Source organism: Lotus japonicus, chromosome 4 (genome assembly GCF_012489685.1).
Source record: "Lotus japonicus ecotype B-129 chromosome 4, LjGifu_v1.2".
NCBI classification, from domain to species: domain Eukaryota; kingdom Viridiplantae; phylum Streptophyta; class Magnoliopsida; order Fabales; family Fabaceae; genus Lotus; species Lotus japonicus.
Window position 1 is genome coordinate 11,597,641 of NC_080044.1, and position 17,729 is coordinate 11,615,369.

The window sequence follows — 17,729 nt, forward strand, 5'->3', positions numbered from 1 at the left end:
GAGCTCAATTTTAGATGGCTGATCTTCATCACTGAATTTCTTAAGCACCAATATACTACGATCGAAACTCCATGGACCCCCTTGGATCACAGATATGAGATCCTTTGATGTAGCAAATTGAAACACGTACCGATTCTTGGAGATCTCATTGATTTCGACTGGATGTCGCCACGCCGCCTTCATAGTGTTCATGAACGCCCTAACATTGTGCGAACCTTCAGACCACAACTTCCCAGCCAGCAACCGAGAGGTAAGATCATCATCTCTACACTCATCCTCATCGATTGTAACACTGCTCTGGATCTCAGAAGCATTGAGATCGAAATTCCGATGCATCGTAGAACACAGGGAAACAAGGAGAAAACTACGAAGAGAGAAAAAACAGGAAAGAGACAGAGAATCAAGGAGCGAACCAGAGAATCAGAGAGCAAGATGAAGAAGAAGAGCCTAGGGAGACCTAGGAGAAGACCACCAAGTCGGTGGAGATCTTGACTCATAGTTTGGTCTAGCCCTTACTGTAATATAATTCTCTTTTAATATAGAGTTTGGGCTAGCTCTTTTAATATAATTCTCTTTTTGGTTTTCCGAAAAAAAAAAGTGAAGGTAAATTGGCCTCCAGAACCTTTAAGATAAGCTTCTATTCACTCCCAATCAAACTGATGGGCCTGAAGTCAAGCATAGATTGTGGATATTACGTTTCAGGATTACAGAGATGAAAGGAGCATTTAAAACCCTTACAATTTTCCAAGACTCATGGAATTCATGGAAGAATTTGACCTCATTATTGAGATTGAGATTGAATTTGTCCGGGCCGAAGCTTGATTTCCATCACGATTTTTATCACTCCCCAAAGTTTCAAATTCTGAAAAGTTTGCTTCTAAACGAGCCTTATCCCTGTGACTTATCTTTGAAAGTTTGAGCATCTGAGCTTGCAATTGGGTCGCACCTTATTTTCCCTTGAAAAAAAGGTTCTAAATGATTGAAAATGGCCACCTCTGTTCAAAAAAAAGAAAATGGCCACCTTAATCGATGTTGGATCCTCAATGTATACCTCACCTACGTTCAATTTCACTATTCTTTTCTTTGCTTTCCTTCCTTCAACTAGCGTATCCTAGCTTTTTGCCTCCACTTTTCAAATCGTCACAACTCAACGACATAATTTATCTGTCGCAACATTCGGAACAGACTATTACATTTTTATTTACGTCGTATCAAATATTATTATTTCTGTAACCAACGGCGTCGCAAAATTCAGGACGAAGCATGATAGTTTTAATTCCGTCATAACAAAAAAACATTATTTCTGTCATCCAATCGGTCGTAAAAAAAATTTCTTCAAAAATATAAGTATATTCCGTCCCAAAAAATTGATTTCTTCCATCGCACATTAATTATTAATTAAATGAATACTATAATTCAATATATTATGTCCTTATTTCTGTCCCAAAAGCGCGACGAAGAAACATTCTGTTCTAAAAACTTTGCGACGCACAAAATCGCGATGAAATGTTTCAGTCGCACATCCGTCCCAAAATCATTTAAGAATAGAAATTTTAACAATCGTGTGACGAGGGCGGCGATGTTCAACTTGATTCCAGAGGATTGGGGTGGTCACGTCACGCCTTGGGTCTCAGAGATCAAACAGTACTTCAATCGCCTCAAGAGTCTCCACTTTCGCCGAATGATTGTCACCAACTCCAGCAAGGAAACTCATCCTTTTGGTACGAGAACTGGTTGGAAACTGGGGTCCTTTGTTCATAAGTGCCTTTTGTGCACATAAGTGACACAGCGTTGGCGGTTCGCGATGTGTGAAAGACAATGGCTGGAAGTTTGACTGTTTGTACACGGTGCTTCCATCAGAGCTGAAGAATAGGGTTCAATCAACTGTAGGGCCAACGGGCGTGGAGCATGTAGATGCTTGGCGTTGGAATGAGGAGCCTGATGGTCATTACACGTCCAGATCCGCCTATGCTTGGCTCAACCATCGGGACAATGAGGAGGGTGAACACCAGGTTTGGATGCAACTGTTGAAATTGAGGATTCCGGGAAAATGCAAATTTATGATTTGGCTTGCGCTGCACCAATCTTTGCCTGTGAATGTGCACTGGCATGCTTGCTCTCTTGCCACCAGCGCTGCGTGTGGTAGATGCTCTACCCCAACGGAGGACATTCTTCACTGTCTTCGTGATTGTCCACACTCGATGGAAGTTTGGACCAGGTTAGGCTATGGAACCTTTGTGGGCTTCTTCTCACAAGACTCTTGGTCATGGATCCTGGCTATTTTACGACAAGAAGATACAGGGCGAATTTTGTATATTTGATGGTGGATATGGCGTTGGAGGAACAATATGGTGCTAGGGACAGAGAGATGGGAAATTGAATAGGTGATTTGCAATGTGTGGCAGGACTCGAAAGACTCTATGCTTGACACTGTCGTGGTGCACCAGTTCAGCACAAACAAATCTTCTTGGGAGGCTCCTGAAATAGGTTAGGTGAAGGTAAACGTTGATGGTAGCCACCATCGAGCATCCTCTGGAATAGCCTGCGGTGGTTTGATTCAGGATCACCATGGAAAATGGCTTCAAGGTTTTTCTGGTTTCGAAGGCCAGGGGGACGTGTACATGGCAGAGCTTCTCGGAGTTCTCAGAGGCCTTCAGCTAGCGTGGCATCATGGTTACAGGAAGGTAGTTTGTGAATCAGATTCTTTGAGTGTGGTGCAAACCTTGTCGACAGGCAAATCAGTAAACCTCCATTCTTGTGCGGTGCTCTTGACAGAAATTCATTGTATGCTTCTGGAGGATTGGGAGGTGATTTTCAAGCATGTCTTGCGGGATAAAAACAACGAAGCTGACACTCTAGAAAAGCTTGGCTTAGAGAAGAAGTGGAGGCTCACAACCTGGAATTCCCCTCCCACTGAGCATGTTCAGTTGGGAGGTCTAGTCTAATTGTTTTTTCTTTTGTCTTTATTTTCATAATCTACAAAAAAAAAAACATCATAATGTGAATATTTCCGCTCCTATGAATAATGGAGTATTAATGGCACAAGTAACTTACTCGAATTTTTGTAATTTAGTTACTCTAATATGAATGATACAAATGGTGGATTTATTTATTTCCACTCTTCCCGCTTACCTCTATATCACTTTTGGTTCTTGCTTAATGTTTCCACCGTTTCTACGGTAAACCTTTTATGGATTTAACATTTGCTTTATTGGTTAATTTGTCCTTTTAATGCATTGAACATTGGCTTTATGGTTTGTATCTGAAAGACTGAAACACATTGAAAACCAAAAGGTTCCTTCTTTTGAAATGGTTGCATCTTTTATAAAAGGATATCCATGTTGAGTCGGAGAAGATTTTGGATTTTTCCAATTAAGCAAGATTTCAACATGTATAAATTCTGAGTGTACAATATCTTGTATGTGGCTATGTTATTGGAGAACAAACCTAACATTAGATTGCACTGGAGGTTTACCATACTTTTACTTTCAAAATAGTGATTCGTCCACGGCGCAACTTTCCTCTTATCTTCCAACAGATGACACATGTAAGAATTGAAATAGAACGCAATTGTTTTTTCAATCAATTTTTTTTATTGTTATAGTTTTAATAGAGCACATGAATAAATTTAAAAGTTGACGATTTAATAATATCTAATTAATATATGTAAATTCTGTGGCATAGGTTAATTTACTAGTTTTTAAATATAAGAAAGTAATACACAATTACAAGTGGCATAGATTTAAGAAAGTTCCAATACCATTTGAGGAGTTAAATAATTACGTTGATGAAAAAAACATATACAAACTTATTGTAGATGGATGGTTAGGCACTTGATAATCTCCTCTGGTTAGTTTTGTTCAAAATATAAGCATTCTAACAATAGCCAACGGGAATGAGTTTCACAAGGAAAACGGGAAGATGTAAGAGGAAGTACGCATTCCAAGGAGCACCAGGAAAGGGAAGTGAGAGATGATAGCGGAGAGTTTGAGTGGTCAAGAGATAGCAATCCAAATATATATAATATGGTAAGAGGATACGGATGGTGTAATGCTCTCTTCACACTATAAAATAGCAAAACGTCATTGCTAGAAACAAAAGTACAAATTTAAGGAGAAAAAGAAGAAGATTAAGGAAATGGACATGGTACAATTTTTGCTTTTGCTATGCCTCTTAGTGGGGATAACCTCAACGGTGCATGGTGAAGACCCTTACTTCTATTTCACATGGAAAGTCACATATGGCACACTTTCCCCGGCGGGTGTCCCTCAACAGGTTATTCTTATCAATGGTGAATTTCCTGGACCCAACATCAACTCGACCAGTAATAACAACCTTGTTGTAAACGTCTTCAACCAACTTGATGAGCCTCTCCTTTTCACATGGTCTAGTACTTTCTCTATTTTATTATGAACAATTAAGATTAAGAGTACCAAAACGGAAAAATATCACATAAGCATATGAATAACTTTGCTTTGCAGGGCGGGAGTCCAACAAAGGAAAAACTCATGGCAAGATGGGGTACCTGGAACTAACTGTCCCATTGCTCCAGGAACAAACTGGACCTACAAGTTCCAGGTGAAGGACCAAATAGGAAGCTACTTCTACTACCCAAGCTTGGGCTTGCATAGGGCAGCTGGTGGATTCGGTGGCCTACGCATAAACAGTAGGTTACTTATCCCTGTCCCCTATGCAGATCCTGAAGACGATTACACTGTCCTCGTTGGCGACTGGTACACCAAGAGCCACTCTGCTCTCAAGAAATTACTTGACAGCGGTCGCGCTCTTGGCAGGCCCCAAGCTGTTCTCATCAACGGCCAAAATGCCAAAGGAGACGGAACCGACAAGCCACTATTCACAATGAAGCCAGGAAAAACCTACAAATATAGAATCTGCAATGTGGGTCTGAAAAACTCCATCAACTTCAGGGTCCAGCAACACTCCATGTTACTCGTTGAATTGGAAGGTTCCCACACCGTGCAAAACAGTTACGACTCACTTGACGTCCACGTCGGGCAGTGCTTTGGTGTCCTCATAACTGCTGATAAGGAACCGAAGGACTACTACATGGTTGCCTCGACCAGGTTCACGAAAACTGTTTTGACCGGCAAAGGGATCATCCGCTATACCAATGGAAAGGGACCAGCTTCACCTGAACTCCCTGAGGCCCCTGTGGGCTGGGCCTGGTCTCTGAACCAGTACCGTTCCTTCCGTTGGAACCTCACTGCCAGCGCTGCCAGGCCTAACCCCCAGGGCTCTTACCATTACGGCCAGATAAACATCACCCGCACTGTTAAGCTAATTAACTCTGTCAGCAGGGACAATGGGAAGCTCCGTTACGCGCTTAACGGAGTCTCCCACGTTGACCCAGAAACACCCATCAAGCTCGCTGAGTATTATGGGATTGGTGAGAAATTTTTCAAGTACGACACCATTCCAGATAGCCCGCAAGGCCTTTCAAATGCTGTCACCTTGCAAACCAATGTTCTTAACTTCACCCATCGCACCTTCATCGAGATCATCTTCGAGAACCACGAAAAAAGTGTCCAGTCGTATAATTTGGCCGGCTACTCATTCTTCTATGTCGCGTGAGTATTCGTATTCTATTCATTCATATATTTATATATTCTTATCTTTCTATTTATTATATATGTTCACTCAACATGCAGGGTAGAGCCTGGGACTTGGACCCCAGAGAAAAGGAAAACCTATAACCTTCTTGATGCAGTGAGCAGACACACCGTTCAAGTGTTCCCGAAATCTTGGGCTGCAATAATGTTGACGTTTGACAATGTTGGAGTGTGGAACTTGAGGTCTGAGATTGCAGAGAATCGCTACTTGGGCCAACAACTGTATATTAGTGTGATGACTCCTGAGCGTTCTCTAAGGGACGAGTACAATATCCCAGAAAATGCATTGATTTGTGGCCAAATCAAGGGTCTGCCTAAGCCAGCACCTTATGCTTAATCAAAACCCTTATGTAATAACTAGATTTTTGTTATGTTCTATTTGTCTAGCTTTAGCCCCGTGGGACTCCTCAAATGAGGAGTGGCAAACCTTTTAGTTCTGAGCTAGGTTATTTATACAGGGAAATTAAATTGGAGAATAACACAGGGCATTGAAGCATTAGAGTTGTTGATTAGTATGGTTTGACACTATCAGAAACGCCATTGCATTTTTGTACTTTCACAATTCTTTATTAGTATTCTTAAAATTTTAGCAAATAAAAATGCACTGCCTGCATTTTCAAAAGTATTACTTACTTAGTTCCCAAATTTTTGCATACATGTCTGCATTTTATACTAGTGCCAGAGCCCATGTGTTTCACAGTGAAATTTCTTAAAAGATTAACAATATAGTTATAAAATATAAGATATTATGGTAAGATTTTGAACTGGTAACATAGATCAAATAATCATCTGCATTCTGTTTAAGAAACATTTAAGCAATCATATCTAATTTTAAAATATATAACAACCTGATACAAACAATGAAATATTTCCATACAATTATATATATATATATATATATATATATATATATAAACTACTTAAAAGTTTATAAATTATGAAAAAGCACTTAAAATATATTAAAATTAAAATTTCTAATAGTTTTAATATGAAAGTATTTTCATGTAAATTAAACATGAAAATACTTACATAAATACCTTCTATTAATTTATGATAATATTTGTTCGCTTTGATGCATATTTATTCAAATAGTTATTTTGAATTTTTTTTATTCAAATATATTTTTATAATTAGGCACTTTCATGTAATAAATATATAATCATATAAGCATGTAAATATGTAAGTACAAATAAAATTATATATAGTTTCAAATGTTCGGTTTGGATTGCATTAGATTGGTTCGGTTTTAGAAATCAAATCTGAAATCCGATCTGATCCAATGAAAATATTCGGTTCGGTTTGATTGAATTTCAAATTTTTTAGATCGATTTTTCAATTTTGTTTGGATTGGATCAATTATGAACACCTCTACTCATAGAAATTGAATTAAGAACACTATTATTACTCAAAACATGAGATTAAGATATTAGAAATCTAACATTTGAACTTTACATGATGAATGTGTTGCTTTTGAGTTGTTTATCAATTGATATCGAATATAAAATTGTTGGCAGAAAATGCCATGTGAAGAGGACTCGGATTTGTAGAAGGAAAAAGATAAAGAGCACGACTACATGTGGCACGAGAGGCGACGAAGTGATTTCCACCGTATGATTAACTGATTCCCACTACACATAGATTTAATTTTTTCAATCGGTGATTGTAAAATTGAAAAATGCACTGGTCGTGACACAGGTGTGCTATTGGTTGTCGTGCCAAATAGCTACGCTCTTTGTAGAAAGATGTTTTCCTTCTGTTTGACTGGTTTCTAACTTCGTGTTATTCACGTTGCGTGACGGAGCTAGCGGGATCGGTGACTATTCATAATGGAAAGAGAAGGAAATTTCAAGTATTAGGGGTATTCATGTCAAAAAAAAGATTTATAAACAACAAACTCCAAGTTAATTTTTATAAAATTGACCAAAAAGTGCAACTCTAATTTGACTCTTATAATAAGGAACAAAGGGTGTATTTTTACTTTTATGGTTTGTTAAAATTAAAATGATATATCTGAAATTTTGAGATAGGATAACTTGATTAGAGAATAAAAGAACAGTGTTTCATGAGCACTTAATCAGTCATTATCAAGAAATTGTATCACTCAAGGTTGACAAACAAGTCTGGGAGGCCAAGAAAAAACTACAATTTTCATTTCCATTTAACTAGATCAATTAAAAGAATCAACTAAAATTAGATTTCCTACAAATCCTGACACTCCCTGCGGACGCTTGATTTGCTGCTCTATTACTTCCAAAATTCTTTTTATTTGACTCCCTGGCGATTCTTGAACCAAACTACACCATATAAAGACAATCAATTATTTAGTACAGAAAAAAAAAAGGTAATCAATTTACACAGAACAGTGATAATTAGACAAGCTAAATAAACATAAGCCCACTTTATAAAAACAAATTATTGCCCATTGCTTTCCTGTGCCGTTTTGCATCCTCTTGGTACTAATTCCTTATAAAAATGTAACTCGGTCTTCACTATATTCGTAAGTCCAATATTCTGTTCAATATCCAGCACTGTCGAAGTTCTATTGACATCCTAAAAAATGTTAATAATACCCATATGAAATTCATGCAATATTAGCGTCAATATTAATAATGATCGGGCTCTGATATCACTTGTTGGAGAAATCAGAGGAGCATTGGCCAAAGGAGCAAAACGCCAGGAGAATTGGAAGGGTGACAAAGTAGAGGAAACCAAAAACTGGAGGTGATACAGGTTTTCTGAAAGAAAAAGTCCACAGATAAACATAGTGATGGGGAACGTTGTTGGAATGAAGCAGACAGATAAAGAGGCCAGAGCGCGGAACAAAACACGGTTTGCCAGATGAAATTCCACCATTGGAGACTGGGTCCAGTGAAGATGCACGATAATGGAGTCCCGTGCAAGCTCAATTGCATTTTATGAACTTGGGGGTCTCAACTCTCAACTACACACTCGAGGGTTATGTAATAGATATCAAAAACCGGAAACCAAGGATCAACTTACAAAAGATTATACTTATCTTATTTACATTACTTTCAACACACCCCTTAGAAAGCAGATACTATTCCCGGAACTGCTTTGCATAGCTTCAGAACCCCATTTTTAAATATACATGAAGAAAATTTTAGAAGTTCAGGAAATGCACACCTGGATTGCTCGTTTTGGCAGAACTGCTGCTTCATATAATCCAAGCAATTCTGCAACCTTCAATATGAGATTGAAGTTTAAGAATCCATTTTCTTGTTTTGGTCTTCAGATAGAAAAGAGTTTAATTTGGTAAAACAGAAGAAGTGAATATATAACAAATAGCTTTCTCAGATAGAACTTCGAACTCACATGGTTATTTATCACTTATCAACAATAAGCAAAAATCTGTACAATATCAGCCAGATAGATATCAATGTACCTATGGGGAAATGTGTGTATGACTACTTATGACCTGCAAGAGGTTAAGGTTTCAGTGTGTGCATGATTTCTTTTTTTTTGTTGGGATACCATCCACAGCCATTAAGTTTTCTTAATGGAAACTGGTTTCCAGCATAATCAAGGGAAAATAAATATCCTTCCAGATCTATTCAGAACTGAAGCTTTTAATACTAACTTCTATTTCATCCTCCCTCTCTATGGATCCAGTTCGGGCATTACACTAGTTCCATTTTCAAGTCCTTATCATTCATAATTCAAATGATTTTGCTGTGTTGAACCAAACACTCAGATCTCTAGTTTGATTAAGCTGATAAATGGTCTGACAAGCTGTAATTTGTGCTTCAGTAACTTTGTAACCAATGAAAACAAGGAGAGTAAAGAAAGGCCTCAAGTCTTCAAAGAAACAGCGATACCTCTCTTAAAATCTTTTTATCACCGATGCCACTAGGTTGATCAAGTTGGGCAACCTCCCACAATGGAATGTTGAGCAAAACCCTTATAACATCCTCATCCAAGAAGGGAAATCTAGCCTAAAATAAAGAATAATAATAATAAATAAGTACCTGGAAGATTAACAAATTTGAAATAAATATTGATTTTTTCTATAATTTGAAGATTACCTCCTTTCCATTATCAGCAATACATCTATCATCTCTCCCTAAATTTCTTTTCCAGATTCTTTGCATGTCGAGTTTCATTTCCTCATCTAGCCCCAACCAACTGATCAAGGCATATTATACCCATTAGAATCCATTAAAAGATAATGCATGCACATTCTACGGTTCTCAAATCAGTATTAATAAATTAACAATCAGATAAGCTAGAAGTGTATTGAACTACCACATAAAAGTACAAGATGAGCTCTCAAATTATTAATCAAGAACTTTTAGCTAGGTACTAGCGTATTGGCCTGCATGATAGTTCTTGGAACACAATTATCCCATGTCTTGGGCTCAATTCTAGCAAGCAGTGAAGAGCTTTTAATAGGTAATATATTTTCGAGAAAACCCTATTTTTCTCTTTCGAAGATATAAGTATCACTTTGGTCCTTCGATTATTTTTCTCATCAATTTAGTCCCTTAATATTGTAGTCATCAAGTTAGTACCTGAACTAGGACTTCAATACAATCATTCCTCTTAATCCAAGAAAGACAATTGAGTTGTGAATAATCAAGAAATTAAATTGGTGACAAAAAAATTCTAGGTTTAAATGACGATGCGTGTATCTTTTAAGGAGAACATTAGAGGTTTAATCAACATTTTCTAAAACCCAGTAAGCTGAATAACACTCTAGACCTGAGGGAAATTGATAGAACTGGTACCTTGGAACACAAAGAAATAGATGGAAAATCCAGAAGAAACACCAGAATCAAAGTGATTCTGGAATCAAAGTGATTCTGGAAGAGATTGCATTTTTAATGAGAATTGTCTTTGTACAACTGAACTGAAACGCTTCTGAGAAAGAAGAGAAACCTTGGTCACCAAGAGACCAAATCTGGTTACCTCTAACCAGCCCTAGAATCTTCCTTTCCCAAAAACCGACTCTCACTGACAGCTAAGGCTCTTTATATCTAAAGCTAACTGTAACTAACCCTAACAAACCAGGTTAGTTAGTCATGATTCTGTTACAAACAATAACCTGACCTAGTCAGATTTTCTAACTCTCGTCCTCACATACATGTTCTTAATAACTGGCTTAAGTGAAGACTTATCAGAGATTATCAAAGCAGTACAGTGCACAGTATATGGCTCATATCATGGTTTTCATGTCTTGCGTCATGTTTCTTTCCCGTGGTAAGGTACACTAGCATTTAATTTAAAACTTATTTGGCCGCAATTAAAGAAAAGATAAATTAAACTACAACCACACTATGCATAGAACTCAAAAATTGTAAGATCTAAGCGAATATAAACAGGGGGAAAAGTAGGTATATAGCTAAAACATGATTTACAATCATCACAGTAATACCTTCCCCATCTGTAACTAGTTCTATGCCTCCCATATCCAGCACACTGTTCATCAGCACCAGAACCAACAAGGAGAATCCTTGCACTAGACTTGTACTTAATCCGTGCATGATTGGTATCTTTATCATTTGTATTTACAGAAGACACCCATCCATCACCACCAGAAGCAAGCCATAAAGCAATTCCAATATTAAGATCCTGAGAAGATATGTGCATAAAATTAGAAACAGTAAAGGTATTTGGAAACTAAGCTACAGGATTTCAGACTGAAATTTCCATTCCATCCATGTGGAGCATTAAACTGAATATGAAGTTAAGTTAAAACGAGGGTTACTGATGCAGAAGCTGAATGAGTGATAACTCTCTACATGACAATGTGCTGAAATCAATATCCAGTATTCAAATTGTATATGAATGTTTTCAACTTGGTTTTTGTACTGAATTTGCATTTTAGTTTGTCTCTGGTCTCCATAAGATAATTTACTAAATAACAGTTAATCAATTTTAACAGGCCATATAACATGAGGCCCCCCACATTGCAAACACATTTTTTTATCTTTCTTGGAGCTAAAATATATGGTAGTTTTGAATTGAATTCATTGTTCAAGTTAATACATTATAGAAAATTTTACTAAAATTTTGCCAATTTAATAGTATACAAAATATCTTATTGTATTCTATTTTATTTATTTTCTCAAACTACTAGTAGAAGTTTTTAAAAAATTTAACGAGCCAAGTTTATTATCATTATATTTTTATATTATAAATATTTTAACACCATACAATGAAAATAACCAATAATTCCAATTAAATATTCTTAAGAATGAAGTTAGGCTAAATTTGAAAGAATGAGTTTATATTATAAACGCATGACAGTCTTAGGATAGAATATTTCATTATTTCCTTTTTATTCATATGTAAATACTAAATATCACCAGGACATATTGTGTAATTATTAGGACAAATCATTATTTCCTTATTTAAATATAATTTATTCGTAAAAATTTATAACATAATATAACTATCTATTTTTACAATATTAAAAATAAATGATTATTACTATAATTGTGGACATATAATTATTTATATATCACATTATGTTTTCAACCATAGTTAAAATGATAAAAGCTAACTGAACCTTAGATCACTCTCGTTTAGGATTCTCCGCGGGATGTTCAGTGCTAAAGTAGAGAATGTTATTGAACACACCCTAATTCAACACCTGATGAAAGTATAGACATGTTCAGAATCTTAAGGAACCTGCTTTACCTCTAATTTCACCTTTCTAGTTTTCAAAACAATTACAACATAGAACATACAATACCTTACAAGCAGGGAAATCTAAAATTAACAATTTAACATTTACAAATGAGACAGAGAAAGGACCATGCCTGAGCAAACTGTATATGCCTTTCTGACAGTCTGACATTTGTACGGGTTAGTTATTCAACTTAACTTGATCAGAAATTTTCTTATATACGACAGAAGTAAAAGTGTAATTTGCGGATCCAGAGGATTAATTAATACCATGTAGGTGCTGGCAGGATTTATGAGGGACATAACATGAGTAGTTTCAAACACCAAGTCTGATAGGTCAGCATCAATCTCTACAAGTCTCCACCTGTGTAAATTTGCATAAAAGGCTAAAATTTATACAGACCACAATAAAATGTTAAAATTTAAATAAAAAATTTATCTATTCAACGAAAAACAATTTTTATTTTGCTACCAAGCCACAAGAAAAATATTAAATTAAACATGGATAGCATACCTTCTGGAAGGTGCAACTCTTTTTAGTTCTTTCAACCCTGCCTTGGCAGATTTTCTATCAGGAGCTGATTCACCATCAAAACTTACATTAAGTAGATCAATTTCATCTGTCATTTCAAAAATGGTTAGACAATAAGCTTAGCAGAAGGTTCCTAGAATAAAGAGTAATGATATATACACACCTCCTTATTTATACACTTCATTTCCACCTATTTTTATTTCTATCTCTCTCCTCTTATCATCTATCACATCTTATACTTTCTCTTTCTTACTTTTTCTTTTCTTCCTATCTCTCTCCTTCTCCACCTCTTTCCACCTCAATTTAGAGGTGTGGACAAAAAACATGTCAATTAACAAACTCAACTAGGCCTCTACTGCATCTATTTCAACACCAATCAAGAACTTTTTTATATATAAAACCCTTCATGTCCTTTAATCTAACAGCTAAGTAAACATGTCATCTCGAGTTTAATCCTTCTTGCCCATATTCTTATAGATAAAAAATCTTAAACTTTGGGTTAGGCCTAACTCTACTCCAAAAGCTAGCTCAGGGGTGAGGATTGCTCTACACTTTATAAGGACGTATTTAGTCATATCTCTAGTAAATGTGGGACCTCACAAAAAAAGTTAAATTTCAGCATAAGGTAGGATGAGCATGTGCATTGTTCATGCTTCAAGTCCAAAAGAACTCCTGTGAGGGTATGTGCTAGATATAAAATTATCCATGTGCTTTAGTTTAACTACTTAAGCTTTTGAGTAAGTTGGTTCAAGACAACAAATTAAATTGTATAATATAATCAGCATATAAGCACGTAAGTTAAGCTGATCTAGGAGCACTCACAACTGGGATCCAGACATTGATCCAATAATGCTGCAAGTATCATAGAATCCAGCCCACCAGAGAAAAGAACTGCCACGGGGACAAATTTCTCTTGTCTGACACCAGATATCACTTCCTATAAAATCAAATTCGAAATAAAAAACCAGAGTTCTATCATGAGTGACAAATATAAATAATATTAACAGAAAGAAAACAAAGACAAGTTAAGAAATAATTATAATACAAGTTCATCTGTGGTAATGGCATCAAAGAATAAAGCTATTTGGCTATAACAGAATTACAATTAGGAATCCAGATTCAATACTTGGAGTAGATTTCAGCAATGAGAATTTTCAAAAATACCAATAACAAGACGTTGGTGGAGACATGGAGTAGTTCCAATGTGCATCAGGGAAACACCTGAGAGTAATGATAATTTGTGGAAGATTTGCAATGTCAGGGTGACCATCCTTGAATAAGCATCATCTCTACTACTAATGAAGAAAAGAATTCAATATGTTTTTTATGCCATTCTCACTTATCAGTTTAGTTTTGGTTCCTTATTGTTATAAAGTTGACACTTTTAGTCCCTGTCATCAAATGAATTCGATTTAGCAATGATGTCGCAAACAGAATTCTACATCATCATTGCCATGCCGTAGTAAATTGCAGATGTGTCACAATATTATTATTTACGATTTATAATACGTTTTTTTATTCAATTTTAATGAAAATAGCCCACATGGAGAGTTGACCAGATTGTAGAGTCTAATACTTAGGGATGGAGAAAAACCCAGTAAAACTATAGGCCAAGTTATTAAGAAGGATTTAGAGGTAAACAATCTATCTGGTAACTCACATAACAGAGTAGTGTGGTGTGGACTGATTCATGTAATCGGCCCACCTAGTGGGAAAAGGCTTTAGAGGATGAAGATGATGGTGATGACTGATGACCCACATGAGAGTCACATGTCTCATACCCCAAAATAATATTTGAGGGTTTGATTTGCACAGAACACTGCAAGGGCGAGAGAAGGCAAAGGTGAGGAAGAAGGGTAGCGAAAGAGAATTGGGTGAGGAAGAGGGCAGAGGCAAAGGTGAAGATCATAATTTTGGGAAGTGGAATGAGAGAACTGCAGGAGTCTGCAAAGAAATGAAGGTAGAAAGGAGGAGAAAGCATCTTATCAACAACATACAAACTAAAATAATTCAAGAACACATAATGCTGTGTTAGACAAACATTAAAGAAAGGTGCACATCTCAGCAGCAACATACAAATATAAAACTTTTTCTCCAGCTTTAATTAAGTTGCATACCTGATAAAAAGTATATAATGAAGTACGCCGTGATACAGATTCCTTTAAAACATTTAGCAACGTATGAACTTGCATTGGAATTGCAGGTTGTGCCCCACCTGCTTAAACAAGACAAAGATCTGTCATGACCATCTAAGACTTAAAAGATACAATAGAATAGCCAAATAATTCTAAAGGAACTAGAATGTATGGGAATAGCTATTTAAGTACTTGTCATGAGCCAATTATCACAAAAGCATAAGCTGATGGGTAAAAAGGTTCATGAATGATTTTATATTATATTGCTAACAGGCCCCCTCACGCAAGAGCTCATTGGGCTTGAAGCGTGGACAATGATGCACAGGCTCACCTGTCTTGTGCTGAAATTCAACTTTTTTTATTAGAATAATTAGAGGCAACAAGGATCGGGCTCTAGAGCACTTGGTTTTAGTGGCTGTAATACTATGTCATGAATCAATTATCCCAAAATCTTAAGCTGTTGGATCAAAGGAGAAATGAATGATTTCATATTATATCTAGAAGTACTAAATAAATAACTAAATTAAGCACTATGAAGCTGTTATATGGTACTCACCAGCACATGGAACTGCCTCTAAAGAAGCTGAATCATCTTGCCTCCTAGATGTCTCCAGATCTTCAGAGCGTGGTTCAACGGAAATTCTCTCCCACTTGATAAGTTCATTTAACATTGAGTTTGTATACTCATGCATCTTGACGTCACCAACCAGATATCCATTTAAATTTGAAGTACCCACATGCATACTGTATATTCCACACGGTAGTTCTTCCCAGTAACTAAGAGATCCTATTTCATTATGAGCTTCATACTCTGCAGCGAATTAATATTAATAACTCCAAATATTGCAAAGTTTATTTTACAAATTCAAGAATAAATTGCAGTAGCGGATGGAACAGTGACTTTTAATAGTATTGTGGGAACTTCGACAAGCTAAATTGGAGGTTTTTTGTGGAATACAGAGGGTCAGCCAGAAGAGGAAAGATCAAGCTCATTCATTACAGTGGTTTTTAAAGAATTGGAGGGACTGCAACCACACAGAAATGTAGCCCCTTTAATTAATCCACAGCCAGCAGCTGGACCAGTGAGTGTTCGTCCCTACCCCCATCATCACGAAATTGAGATAGAAAAACAGTGCAGTCAAGGCTTCAACAAGGTATCATCACAAAATAAAATTTCTATTTCCTTCAATCCTTATCAGGTTCTATTCATGCCATTCTAGTTCACAGAAACTGAACCGTAAGAGCAAGTTAAAAGGCTGTTATTCAATTCCATGTATTACATACCAGAAGCCTGCTGAGCTTGAGAAACAGGTGATACAGAAGAAAGCAGAAAGGTTGAGTCATCTTCTGTTGGCCAGTGAACAAGGAGACTCCGCCTACCAAATGCATCTCGGCCAAACCAAAGGGTACTTGAACTATCCTACAAAAGAAGAAGAAAGTACCACCCATTGACACGATATGGACAGAAAAGACACCGTAATGAATTCAGACACACAGAAACTTACCACTCAGTGTTACCTGCCAATAGATGATAGCCCACGGTCCTTTAATTGTAGAAAGAACATCTGGAATCGAACTTTTGCCACATGTAACACAGTGACCAGTCAAACAAGAACCACAGGAGCAACACTTCTCGAGAGTCTGAATGAGAAACTCAGCGTCATTGCAATCACTAGCAAGGTGAAAGCCTCCAAAAATTTCACCTGAAAGAGCACAACACAAAACCTAAAACAACTTGTTGGGAGGAAAAAAAATACTGCAAATCATATAGACAAATAGCTCACATGGTTGAGCTAAGGGTAATTGTAGGTGTAGGGCCAGGGTTCAAACCCTGAGGAGGAATAACTTGTACTAATTTACTAACAACTAACATTTGTCTATCCAAAAAAAATATATAGACAAATAGATAGACACGAAAACATTAACCTATTCCTAATGCACACAATTGTTGAGAATGTACACTAGCTTTAACATAACAAGAACAACAAGCATTCTACAGCAGTATATTCAATCCAAAATCTAAAATCGGAGGCGGCATGAACACAGAACAATACCATTGTACACCAGAACATTTCGAGACACGTCGAACAAGGGCTGGACAAGCGGAATAGTTCCCCTGAGCTGCAGAATGGCACCAATGAAATGAAGTTCCGCGCGATTGTTATCTTCGCGTTCGGAACACAATGTATCATCATCATCTTCTTCTATGAAGGAGGAGAGTTTTTCCCCTGAGGATTGCAGAAGAACCTTCTTGGTACGCAAGCTATCGGGGCCTCTTCTCCTGAGTGCTGCTTTCAGGTCTTCTAAAGAGAACACCAACTGTAGCAAAAGATAAAAAGGTTCATGAAGTAGCTAGGAGTGGAGTTGTGTTGTGTTGTGTTGTGTTGTGTGGTTAGAGTTAGTTATGGGCATTTTTGAAGTGTTGCGCGAGCTTACTTTCTCAGTTTGACGAGTTGGGCATGCTGAGTTGAGTTGCAAAGATGAGATGTTGATTTGAATGCCTGAGACAATCAACGCAATTCCACACATCTTCCTCTCCGATTCAACAGTCGTCGTGGGAGCAGGCGAGTAGCAATGGGGTTTGCATAGGGTTTTGATTTCGTACACTTGTGTCTGTTTTGCTTAATTGCTTTAATATAATTTATAATTTAAAATTAAAAACTTTTATACTTCGAACCAAGTTTGGAGATAGCAAATGACTCACGTGGAGATCTTAATTATTAATAATAAGAACTAGTTCTTGTATTAACAATTTTGTTTTATGAGTTCTTAGCATAAAATAAC

The 17,729-nt window shown here is 36.7% G+C and overlaps 3 protein-coding genes across 4 annotated transcripts; 2 read left to right on the forward strand and 1 right to left on the reverse strand.

The window, feature by feature from the left end:
- The first annotated feature begins 2,621 nt into the window (after positions 1-2,621).
- Positions 2,622-2,945, forward strand: LOC130712290 (uncharacterized). Its single transcript, XM_057562129.1, has one exon. It carries the CDS (start codon positions 2,622-2,624, stop codon positions 2,943-2,945), a length of 324 nt encoding a protein of 107 aa, XP_057418112.1.
- A 1,113-nt stretch (positions 2,946-4,058) lies between these two features.
- Positions 4,059-6,252, forward strand: LOC130715832 (L-ascorbate oxidase homolog). The gene is made up of 3 exons (XM_057565958.1): positions 4,059-4,385; positions 4,482-5,588; positions 5,670-6,252. The coding sequence occupies exons 1-3, from the start codon at positions 4,138-4,140 to the stop codon at positions 5,965-5,967; spliced, it is 1,653 nt and encodes a 550-aa protein (XP_057421941.1). The 5' UTR covers positions 4,059-4,137; the 3' UTR covers positions 5,968-6,252.
- A 1,385-nt stretch (positions 6,253-7,637) lies between these two features.
- LOC130714995 (uncharacterized) lies at positions 7,638-17,561 on the reverse strand. Of its 2 annotated transcripts, none has more exons than XM_057564982.1 (14): positions 17,382-17,561; positions 17,000-17,264; positions 16,464-16,648; positions 16,230-16,365; positions 15,502-15,756; positions 14,928-15,025; positions 13,633-13,747; positions 12,793-12,898; positions 12,549-12,642; positions 11,023-11,219; positions 9,674-9,773; positions 9,467-9,583; positions 8,775-8,831; positions 7,638-7,924 (listed from the first exon to the last, which is right to left on the reverse strand). In XM_057564982.1, the coding sequence occupies exons 1-14, from the start codon at positions 17,472-17,474 to the stop codon at positions 7,811-7,813; spliced, it is 1,932 nt and encodes a 643-aa protein (XP_057420965.1). In that variant the 5' UTR covers positions 17,475-17,561; the 3' UTR covers positions 7,638-7,810. The 2 variants fall into 2 exon arrangements, with proteins under 2 accessions (XP_057420965.1, XP_057420964.1); XM_057564981.1 differs by having other exon boundaries at positions 14,928-15,028.
- Between the last annotated feature and the right edge of the window lie 168 nt (positions 17,562-17,729).

Coding starts and splice junctions, on each gene's coding strand:
- LOC130715832 (XM_057565958.1), top strand. CDS start 4,138: ATGGACATGGTACAATTTTTGCTTTTGCTATGCCTCTTAGTGGGGATA. Junction 4,386..4,481: donor GAGCCTCTCCTTTTCACATG/GTCTAGTACTTT, acceptor TTTGCTTTGCAG/GGCGGGAGTCCAACAAAGGA. Junction 5,589..5,669: donor TACTCATTCTTCTATGTCGC/GTGAGTATTCGT, acceptor CTCAACATGCAG/GGTAGAGCCTGGGACTTGGA.
- LOC130712290 (XM_057562129.1), top strand. CDS start 2,622: ATGGCAGAGCTTCTCGGAGTTCTCAGAGGCCTTCAGCTAGCGTGGCAT.
- LOC130714995 (XM_057564981.1), bottom strand. CDS start 17,474: ATGTGTGGAATTGCGTTGATTGTCTCAGGCATTCAAATCAACATCTCA. Junction 17,265..17,381: donor CAACTCGTCAAACTGAGAAA/GTAAGCTCGCGC, acceptor CTTTTGCTACAG/TTGGTGTTCTCTTTAGAAGA. Junction 13,748..14,927: donor CATTATATACTTTTTATCAG/GTATGCAACTTA, acceptor TTGATTTTATAG/GAAGTGATATCTGGTGTCAG.